At 42.5% G+C, this 12004-nt stretch overlaps 1 protein-coding gene across 2 annotated transcripts in view; it reads left to right on the top strand.

The window, feature by feature from the left end:
• Positions 1-12004, top strand: part of cdh8 (cadherin 8) — a 112730-nt gene that overhangs the window by 67438 nt on the left and 33288 nt on the right. For both annotated transcript variants that reach the window (XM_031846625.1, XM_031846624.1), the window contains exon 4: positions 7823-7942. In XM_031846625.1, the coding sequence (XP_031702485.1) occupies positions 7823-7942 (120 nt within the window). The remainder of the gene's footprint in view (positions 1-7822; positions 7943-12004) is intronic.

The following is a 12004-nucleotide window of genomic DNA, read 5'->3' as shown; positions in this document are numbered from 1 at the left end:
TCTTCACTGGTTGCAAAAAAGCCAAGATGGCAATGGCTAAAACGCCAAACTCGAGGCTTTCAAAACAACAGTCCTCAAACCAATAGGTGATGTCGAGATGACTACGTCACTAGCAGTCTATGCTAGTAACGCGAGTCATTGTGACGTGAGTTATATGTCAATCAACTTAACGTCACCCACGCTCTTTAACTAAACCTCAATGATTCTTTTGCCTAAACCAAATTTCGTGTGAAAACGGTAGTTTATTTTGAAAGGAATCTATGCACGTGATGATCGCAGATTGACAAGCTGTCCCGGCACCTTCAATGAAACGATAGAGGGGTACCTAATTCATTGTCTGGCCTCTCTGATGCCATGGGGCATCTGACCAAGAGGTATTATTTGACAAGTTGGGAGTGAGAATGTGTTGACTAAAAGGGTTTTAGAGAAACATGTTTTAATATCTAATATTTTCTTTGTGCATACCTTATACATAACCAATAAACCGCCAATAATTCTGTGCTGCCATGCACGCCACTGCCCCTCTCTCCATTTCCTCCTGTGTTTCTCCCTCTCTCTGTCGTCCCCCGCAGTGTAAAGCCAGTCAGACATAAACAGTATTGTTTTACCCGGGTAGGGCTCACAGCAGGGCACTGTTAGCCCAATGCCTCACGCAGCCCACAGCTCTCCCCATGCCTCAGTGATATCCCTTCGCTATGGCTCAGTGCCCGCATACATATGAATGTCCTCTGTCTTCTACCCTTCACGCTTCTGAGCTGGTCCAAGCTGAGCAAAGAGCCGAGATGCTACGCGGCTGCCATGCTTGTTGGACTGAGGGATACGGAGCATTCCAGCAATAGTAAATTAACTGTAATGAGACATTCTTTTGAGTGATTATAGGTATGATGGTACTTGAGCTGAAAGTGCTTCCCTGTGGTGCGGTTTGCTGAGTTGTGCTTGTGCATGCCGAGGGTGAATTTTGGGCAATGGGGCGGAAAAGCAGCTCATGTCAGATCACCTGGAAAATACAACCTCTGTGTATACAAACATCATGATGAAGACTTCGCAATCGTTTAGTGCAATGCAGTGTTTAGCACTTTGTCAAGGCTGAAAGGAGTTATAAAGTTTGCCATCTTGGTTTGGCCTACTGCTGTGTTGTTTTTTAATAAATATAATCGGCCTGTTTTGCTCAACGCGATTAGTTGATGCATTTACTAGTGGTGCGAAAGCTCAGAAATATTATTTATTTTTTAGCAATTTGTGTTCTATGTGAAAGCGCTAATGACAAAAACTATCAATCGAAAAATTATTTTGACGTGCTAGTCGTATACAAACAAAACCTGCCTTTGATTGTAGGCAGATTGATACAACAGGTAACAAAAAGGGTTGCAAAGTTGTTTTCATTGTACACACACTGTTGTATGCACAAAGAAATGCAGATTACAGTCCCAATTTGCGACACAACAAAGCACCAAAGCAAATGAACCAAACAGCGGCATTAATTTGACAAAATAAAGAAAAATAAAGAAAAGAAAAATACAATAGTCCTTGTATTCCTTGCATCATCCAGCAGGTTTATTTTTTAAATAGAAGCTAGAGCAAACACGCTTCTTAAGTTTTAACATATTACACTAAAGAGTGGTTTTACGCTCGATGTAGTGAAGCCGGCACGAGGTGCACAGGTCAGAGAATGATGTCTTCGCTGCTTGCGCGTTGAACGCCAAGGCTCCGCAACTTGTGGTAGCGCTCGGTCATGAAGCTCTGGATCTTTGTTGTGTGCCCTTGGCGCTTTTCAGATGTGACTCTCACAAATAGTTTTCTGATAAAAGCACATCAACATATCTGACAAAGACAGACATTTTTAAAACATTGAGAAACCGGAGGTCTTCAAAATTTACATTTAAGTATATATTTTGCCAGCCCAATGAAATTGTTTACAGAATATTTTTAACCTTGGTGTAATTGTAATGTGTTCAATACTTTTACATTTATTTAGAGGGCTTGCATAAAGGCAATAAAGTATGTCAATGGATATTTGACGAGTTTACAGGTAATTACATTTCTTCCTCGGCATGGAAGAGGTTGGTTTACGGCGTTTTGACGGTAAAACCAGTTGACTTCTTGCTTCTTCAGTGTATTTTGTTTATATTCCCTCTGGTTTTGGAGAACAATGCAACGGAAGAGCTCGTTGAGCTTTTTGCGTGCTCATAGCTTGCGTGCCATCTGTGGCGGCTATATAGTATAAACACAGCTTTAATTGTGCTTATTCAAATATGTGGGTAAAGCTGTAGATGAAGTGCAGTGCTTGATTTCCAGCAGCTCTACAGATTACAGTGAGCGCCGGCAAATGAAAAAGCCATGAAGGCTCAGAGCTACATCTTTACGACCTTCCACTGTTTGATTATGCTTGCGATACTTCTAAAGGAAATAAGCAGTCTATACATATGAAGCTGTGCTGTGGGATAATGTGTTACAGGAGTAAGCTGCAACGTCCTTCCACAGCCATTGTGTGTCACATCGGGCTGCATCCCCCAATTTATCCCCTCTCTGGTTCAAGGAAGATTCCTATTGATTTCCTATCACCGAGCCAGTGCACAGAGTAAATAGGAAGTGTGTGCCCTATTATTTCTGTCTGCTGATAAAACAGGAGGCTAGACCCCCCCCCCCCACATGTCTTTATTCGGGGCCCCTTTAGAAACCACTGGCCCTTCAATCAAAGCAAACCAACAACAGCTGTAAATTTGATGTGAACGCCTCATATACGGTAATGGCATCCTTTGAACATGATGTGTGTTTGAACTAATGGTGTGGCATGGAATCCTGGGAATTTCGGGACGTGATTAATGAGATTACACTTAGTGTGGGGGGACAAGCGTAACTTCAGGCTGTGTTTTGATACATGCTTAATGTGTGTCACTCTGCGGGCCACTGCCCAAACCAACAGAGGGAGATTTGCTTTCCCCAGGGACATTCATAATCTCTGTGTCCAGCGTTTGCTCGACAGCGGGGCGAAAAAAGCGAGACAAATCCATTTAGACAGGAAGTAGCGCGTGTGCACCTATTTCCACGAACAGATTTGACCAAGAGCGGTGTGTAAGTAACACTTTTCAGGTGCAAGAATAAAAGGAAGACGCGAGAGCAGCAGCGCGTACAGGACGTCGGTTGCATTCTGAGTGAACAGTTTCAATCGGAGGTTTTTGACATAACTAATTCCTTTTTTTTTTTAGCATTAGCCATTCTTTTTTTTCATCCCTGGAAGTTTAAATGTGTTGTGTTTCTATTCTTGTAATCGCTACAGCGCTACAGGCTTCAAATAAAAGCCAGAGACAATACCCCTCCTACAATCGAGTTTCTGCGCCCGTCGCCCGGCCCTACAGCTGCATCCATTTCTGCAGTGTCCCTGAAATTTCTGAGCATTATCAAGGGGAAGGACGAGCTAATCTGCACTGATTTGAAACAGGACCAAAACACTGGCTTTCCTAATCCCTCATTTTTTTTATCGGGGCTGGTGGGGAGTATTTTACCCCTGTGGGAGGGAAAGAAAGAGGGAGCTATTTCATGCTTCACCGGTTCCACTGTTTTTATGAAGATTTTTTTTTTTCCCCTACCCTTTACTTCCCCCACTTCAATACACAGTGTAACTGGATTTATAAAGCCTGTTTGCAATAGTCACACACCTTTGAGAAGTACGAAGGTACTTTTCATAATTAGCAGTGTGTAGATGTCTGCCTTCTCCCTCTGTAGAAGGGGTAATTTAACTTTAAGGCAGATAAGGCTCTGTACCTCTGGAAGAAAAAAGGAGGAGCAATTTCTTTAGCTGTCTCTCAATTTTGTTCGTTTGACAATTGGCAAACACCTATGGCAGACAGAATATAATTTGCTTCTGCATGAGCACACCAATTTGGATTTCTGCACACATTTTGGGGATGCAATTGTGATGTCTCTTCAAATTCTGTCAACCCATTTATTTCAAATTTCATTGACTTATCAAACGTGTTTGTGGAAAGTCCCACATAACGGCAGTTTGTATAATATCTGTAGATGGCAGAAAAGGATAACCTCGTACTGAGGCGTCCATTTTTAAGTGAATTCAGAGTGAGTAGCGGGTTAGTAGATGCATGGAGAGAAAATTCCAAGTCTATCGGCAGCTGACATCAAGTTATACCATGCTGGTTGTTTTTTCTGTTCGCGCTATTGCAGCAAGCAGAATCACAGGGAAGAAAGAGAACTCATTGATCTGCTGTGATCGTGATGCTGCAAAAGGCATGGGGTGTAACAACTGGTATGGAATTTACAAGGTAAGCTTTGGCAACACAACAGCATAGGTCATCATAAGACTATGAATTACTACAACACCTTTGTCTCGGAGGAACACTTGAGGCTCGCTCACTGAAATAATTGGGTTGCAACAGTGAAACTGCTTCTCCAGTTAGAGTGCAAAGGTGGCTTTTACTTTGTTTTGCTGTTACAAGACCACAGACGGCGGCGGTGACTATTAATCGATGGCTGCCTCGTGAAGCTGACGTCAGAAATGGGGAGAAAACTGCAGGTATCTGAGAAACATCTTGGGTGTACTGTAGTGCTATTCTTGAAAGGCCCTTGTACTAGAATGGTTAGCTTTGGAGATAAAAAAAAATGTATTCCCATGAGTTTGTTTTGAACTTTTTGTCGATTAAATGTATCATACAGAAGTATTTCACTGGATAGATGGTCTTGTCATAAAAGTAGGCTGTCTATGCTCTAGAAAGGTGCAAATGTATCTGAAATTGGTGCTACAGAACTAGAGCAAACAGGAAAAAGGGGCTGTGTCTTCCCTTTGGCTCAAAGGGCAGAAAAACTACAACAACCATAGTGCACTGGACTTGTTGCTGCCGCTGAGTAGACAAAATACAAAACTATTTGCAGTCATAAAACCTGAAACTTACACTGTCTGTTTTACGGTGACATTTCAGAAAAGAACACACTGCTGTTATTGCACTTACTCTACTCTCAGATGTCCGTTTTGTCCTGAAGTACGTCTCCAGCACTCCCCTGTCCACACGCGGCCCACAGCTTGGGTGTAATGTTACACATGCTTGTACTCCTTCCTCTGTAACGTTGGATTCAGTAACTTCATCCAAAAGAAACTAGCCTCTATGAAATCCGCCTCAGCACAGCGACTCCACTTCAGTTTCCATCGGAGCACATTCACCGGCTGGTGCTTGCGTGACTCTCGGCTGTGGCAGCTTCTTCCCTCCTCCATACGCCGCAATTCCTCCACACTGTACTCAGGCTCACATAGCCTAAGCGGCCCTGAATGTCAGATTCGATTTCGGAGCGGTTTGAAGTACAATCTGTAGTTCCAAGTATCAAGTGCCCTAGAGCCGACAAACTTTTGCTGTTAAATGAGCGAGGGGCCTTTGGGTGCTGGCAACATGGACTTAAGGTCAACATTGTTCATTTGCATATACTACCCAATATGCAACGATACAAAGCTGGTGGAAAATCTGCAAAGTATCCCTCTAAGTCATCACCGTGCTGCACATTGGTCAGCAGGTCAGATGGAGGTTGTCTCAGAGCTTGTAGGGGCAGCTGAAGACACTTCGCCACTCAGCTGTGGAGGGATTGTGTTTCCAACACATCTGGCATTTTTTATTTTCATGTTGTTAATTCATGACTGAAACCCCCGAATCACTATGTCGGAGCCAAAACTCGGCGGAAGGTCTTCACTGCAAGCCTTTTCATCTGCAGCGGACAGACGTCGGCGCCTGTGGCAGGACCTGTGCCGTCTGCGACGAGGGACGCCTCCCTTTGTTGTCAGAACACCTTTAAACATCTCTCACAGAAACAATTAGCATACCATCTGTAGCTTGCTGCCAGCGTGTTGCTCACTGTCAGCATGTCAGCTTCTTTCCTGTCCTTCTTTCTCTCTTCTCTTCACACACACACACACACACACACACACACACACACTCAAGCACACTGAGACTGATGAGGAGCTAGGTCACTGTGAATTAAAATGAACGAGTTTAATTGCGTTAATAGTCTCTTTACATTCAGTTTTCCAATGCATTTTTTCCCCTGATACCTTATAATGGAGCCGTGGATGGTGAATTGAATTGTCACTAATCTGTTTTTGTGATTCGCCTTGAGCGTTCGGCAGAGCCGATGTATTGATGAAGGTCCTTGCGCACATTTCCTACAAAGCTCAGAGCCGGTCGGATAAAGGACTCCACTTCTGCTATATTGAGTATTGTTGGTGTGAAGGTGACGGCTAAGGTGACAGCTAACGGGGCGACCGTGGCCCACTGGGTAGAGAGGATCGTCTGGTAACCGCAGGGTCAACGGTTCGATCCTTGACTGGGACGTGTCATGTGTCGAAGTGTCCCTGAGCAAAACACTGAACCCCCGGGCGCCTATCATTGGCAGCCCACTGCTCTCTATATACAGGGATGGGTCAAATGCAGAGGTCAGATTTCATATATGACAATAAAAATGGTTTCTTCTTCTTTCTAATTGCTCCAGTGTTGAAGGAATAGTGATACCCGATAAGCATTTTAAGGATGCACGTGTCAACAGTTTGTATTCATTACATTAACGTAGCCAACTAATTGGGCAAACTCTTTTCAGAAGTGCTTTCTTTGTGCGTTACGGCTTAAAGTTTGCTCTAAGTGAGGAGGCGCAAATACCTCTGTTTACTTATCTCATGACCTTCAACAACACTAAAACATTTAAGTGTGTAGGCTCCACACTTCAAGTAACACATGACCATCAGTCGATTCTCTTTACTTTTGCTGTGTGGCAGAAGTAAAGAGGACAGGAAGAATAACTGATACTGAATGATGTCTGACTTCTTTCACTTTTTATTTTAATTAATTCATTCATTTTAATTGACATTTTAGATTTGTTTACAGTGAGATTTCAATGACTTTACATAGCAACATTACTGTTGCTGCTTTAGACACAATATTTAGTTATTTTTTAGAATATAAATAATGTCTCATCCTGCTCTAAATTTATTTGTTTTTAAAATTCTATATATGTTTTTAAAAGCAATAATTTAGCTGTGAAAAAGAACCAAGTGTTGCTAAAAGTAGCTCCTAGTGGTAAAATCCTAAAGATACCTATCCCCACCTGAACGTAGTTCTCTTGGAAAGGAAGTGTTGTTGCTTGCAATGTGCAACCTGTCCACTAGATGCCACTAAATCTCACACGCTGTACCTTCAAATTGATAATTTCACAATGTAAAGTTACATCGTAAACTCAGCGTTTACTTTTGGTGTCACACGGGACATGAAAAGCGATCTCCTGGGTGAAAGTCAGTTTATTTTCTCCTCCCCGCTCTTTCTGGACTTCGTAGCTCTTTATACTCGCGATTATACCAATTAAACCTTCAATGCTCAATGTACTATGTCCCTTGCTTTGCATGTCGCTTGTTGTATTATGTCACTTGGTCTGCCAGAATGCAAAAACAACCACATAAAAAAAAAAGTTTAACGTCCACATTCAAGTGTCTGTGGTTTGCAGAAATGTAGAATGACAACTTTTTTTTTTTAATGAACCACTATGTTCAGCTGCCCTCTCCATCCCAATAATTATCATACTGTCCCTCACACACTGTAATACAAAATGTAAAGATAGAAATGTTCAGATTTCATACACACTTGCTGATATTTTCAGATTTTCACAACCGGCATTGCGTTGTAAAATGTGACGCATGTCTGATACAGATGGGACCGGATTTTTTTCCCCCTAACAAATCAACCCCACAGAGGGTTGAGTGGTCTCTTCTTGATTGGCACAGCTATGTAGAGATGATTGCCTATAGAGTTATAGTTCCTGAATCTGTCTTTCTGCCCCACAGGTACCCCGGTTACCCGGGTAACAGCAACAGATGCCGATGATCCGGTGTACGGGAACAGCGCTAGACTGGTCTACAGCATACTGGAGGGACAACCGTATTTCTCTGTAGACCCCAACTCTGGTGAGTGCAGTGTGCTTGTTTGTGTTATGGGATGAATCTGCTCCTCTTCAAATTGAATTAGAAGACCAAGCAGCACACACATTTAGGAGCACATTGGATCCAATAGTCACCTGTGCAGGATGGCCGTATAAGTTGCTTACTGCAACCAGTTTAAGTCTTACGCTATGAAAAGCATGCTGAATATTACAAGCAATAATACAGAGGTCCAGTGTGGTCGCTACGACTTCAAAAAACGAGGGGACACAAAAGGAGGACACCTCTTTGGGACAGGCGAAGCTCTTTGTGCTGTTCCTCATTGTTTGCCCGACAAAGCCTGACGAAGATCTCCGCGTGATCCAAACGTTGCTCCATTAAATTTAATGGGAGCTATTAATACAGTGCGCACACATCCTTTGTCCGTTTCCAACCAATGGAGAGCATAATGTATTACAGAATGTAATGAATGAATGCCACGCCCACAATGGGACAAAAAGGAAAAGAAGTGATTACATCTAAGGATTATTTCAGTGGTGTCTTTCTTCTCGGCAGGGCCAGGCACACCAGGCCAGAAGCTCTCTGTGTTTAAACATTGTCCTTTTTCATTACCTGCTTTGACTTAGATAGATGAGCTGACAAAGTCACCTCAGGTCAAGTGGTGGGCTGACTTTCTTTTTCTTTTTTTTTTCTGAAAAGTACAGAACATCATTACCCTTCGATTGTGACCAATCCATGAGAGGATAATTAACTATCTTAATTAACAAAGTTACCTCTGCTGCGTACAAATGCCCATCGTTAATGTGCAGAAGGTTAGCTTCCTGCTGCTGTGTGATGGCTGATGAACATTATTCAGAGCATTACAGATTGTGAAATCGTAGAGCAAGAATAAAGAGGCTAAACTTATATTTATTGGTTCATAGGGAAAGGTCTTGTGTAAGGTTTATGTGAGCACCTCCACCAACTCAAGCCATACAAGCTGTTTGCTTTCGCCTCGGAGTTGGAATGTGGAAGTATAGCGTACATGCTTACATTGAAATTCGTGCCTGAGGCAGCAGTTTAACTTTGTGGCTTTGTTTGGGCGGCGAGAGACGGACATTGAAAGCGTCTGTATCACTTTAAATATATAATATATAATACTAAATAATACCTCCTGAGCTTCATCGCAGGCAAGAAATGTTAAAAAAAAAACATATGACAGCGACTGACTGCAGTCAACATCCACACATGTGTGGATGCTGTGTAAACTGTGACATCTAAAAATGAGATGAAACAGCAACAGCACATCTGCATCACATGAATATCCATGCACATTTCTGCTGTAATATTTATGGTTCTATTGCAAACCAATGCATGGTGCATTTGCAATGCTGCCTATTCGGTGCGGATCTAAATGAAAAAGAAAGACAGAAGTGATTGTGAGAGGGTGATTTTATTGCACATGTGAGCTGCCCACAGGTGCAACAGGTTGTAAAGGTTCCAGCATGCGGAGATGCAACCGCCTGGCCCCCCAGAGGTGACCTCACTCTGCCGCTGTGCAGTAATCTAAAATGCATACATTTTACTGATGGGACAATTATGGGAATTACAGTTCAAAAAAATTGAATTAAAATAATAATGAACAAGAACACCACATGGCAACGACGTTGCTCACCATGTACTGTATATGTTTACATCACCTCTTGTCTTTCAAGCCCTTGGGGACAGAAAATTGACGCTGAAAGGGAGCTGACAATGTTTATTATGGCTTAAAAAAGTTGTGTAACAACAGCAGCAGGACCGCAGGTAACGCAGCCCATCTGCTTTTTGTGAAACGCTCGTGGATTACGGCCGCAGGAGGCTGCTGTTAACTCAGGCTCCCCGGACCCCGCATCCCCTTTCTCTGCAGCCGTCCCTCTACAGCTGCACACTTATTGTTTCCAAACATGAAGATATGCTGGGGGGTGAAATGTGGATCAGTGGGGGCACTATTAGTAAAACGAGGAACATGAAATAACGCAGAGAAAGAGTGTTAATGTGGGTGAATAAGTAGACAGCACACACACACACACACAGCTGATGTGAAACAGAATCCCCATAACGTGTACGCGGCTCGCAATACATTTCATACGGTAATGTTCCGATCTCGCGGAGATCTTCGTCAGGCTTCTCAGACGGCGGTTACAGACACCACTGATGGAACACATTGTTACTCACACGTCATTGCGATCTGGATGATGAAAGCACCCTGGGCCTGCTGAATAAGACTGATACACATGCAGCCTTTCACAGGAAGCAAAGGCCACGCGTGGAGGCGGGTGAGGACAATAGTGAGACTTTATCAGTGGGACACATCCAGACAAATACAATTGCTCCTCCATTATGCGTTCCCTGGTTTGGCCGGGTCAACTGATCATCAGCTGCATGGTTCAACAACGGGGTGCATGAAATTCATTATTAAAACCGTTAAATTATAAGATTCATATGGGCATCACTGAGTTGCGTGATTCCATTAGCTGATTGGTCGCCCTAAATGCTAAATGGGCCAGTACTCATATGCTGCAACATCATTGCGTAAATGAATTCAAAATAATAATGATAATAATGACTTCTTCCTTTCACAAGGCAAAATCCTCAGCAGCGTCATCATGCATAAAGTTATCTCAGAACAGTTTCCAGATTGGATCTTTAATTGCTTTTCCAGCTGACTTTTTAACATGTGTCTGTAAGCAATATGATTAAATAATTGTGAAATGACATTAATAAGAAATGAGATGGAAATCGACTGCTCACAATTTTGGGGAAACGGCGCACAATAAACAAGCTCCAAGAAAGAGACTCTCCAAATTTATGTGCATAATCAGAGCGAACACTCGCGTAGAAACCGGGCTCGTCCTCGCCGCTGTCGGGCGCCGCAATCCAGAACGCACCTGCAGCCGGGACGCGGCTTCGGAAGACGCACTGAACGGACAATTTAAGGATTAGCATTCGCGCTCCGTGTGATTGCGCAGCACATGCAGATGGCTCATTCAAGTGAGCCAGATGTTTAAATGAATGTTGATGAAAAATAAAAGGTAAGGGGAAAACAACCATTAGAATGTGTTTGACGCTTACAACGCCACATTGGAAATGAAAAGCATTCAATAAATAAATAAACGCCATGCCCCAATTCATCACTTGGTTAATGGTCGGTGAAGTAAGAAAAAAAAAAAGTTGAGGCAAATATCTATGGAAATGAGTGTTTGTCTATCCTCCCTTTTCAGTGATTAGGAATTAATTTGAATAATTAATGAGGATCAACAGAGATGAGAGTGTTGCTTCTAGCATGATGACTAAAGTGGGTGTGCGTGCGCGTGGAGAAGGGAATTTGAGTGACTTGTTTGTGTTGCTCTTTTCATTTACGGGTGCGTTTTGTTTCCCCGACTGGTAGAGAGGTGGGCCGGTGTCGATGCCAGCCCAAGCTCATTTTCACTGCTTAGACCAGTGACAAGATACAGCATGTGGAGTTTAGGTTTCCACACCAAGCATGCACCCATATAGGTCTGACTGTTTCTTTACAAAGAGCAAGCACTAGAATAAGGTGGGAGAAAAAAATAGGCCATTTTAATGGTTAACAATGTTCATGGTCCTCTTTTGAGGTCAAATTTATATTCACTCACTGCGTCCTTCTGATGCCTTGTTGTGCGTCCTGTGCACATTTACAAGGACGAGTGATATGGTACAGTATACGTACTGCTAAAAAAAAGTAAGTAAACCTCAAGGTTCTATGGCTTTACTGCATGAAACTGAGCACTTGGCCCACAGTGCAGTGCTCGACTAAATAATATTATTTTGATTATTATTATAGGAGTAGAAGCAGATACAATACAAACTGTCCTTGTGTAAATCATCTATGTGAGGACATTTATTTAGTCATTCTTTTGAATTAAATGGGTCAGTGTTGTTGACTCATTTATCGATAAATAATTAAATATATTATATAACTACAATCATATAGGGTTTAATATAGCTGGTATTTAGTTTCAAATTATAAGAGGCCTGACAGGAAGATAGACCTCATGGGATCTAATATCCACAATGCATACAGTGAGTAACATGTGTGTGTGTATA

The sequence above is a fragment of the Anarrhichthys ocellatus genome, unplaced genomic scaffold (assembly GCF_004355925.1).
Source record: "Anarrhichthys ocellatus isolate YVR2014 unplaced genomic scaffold, GSC_Weel_1.0 scaffold6, whole genome shotgun sequence".
NCBI lineage: Eukaryota > Metazoa > Chordata > Actinopteri > Perciformes > Anarhichadidae > Anarrhichthys > Anarrhichthys ocellatus.
This window is presented reverse-complemented; position numbering and strand designations above follow the sequence as displayed.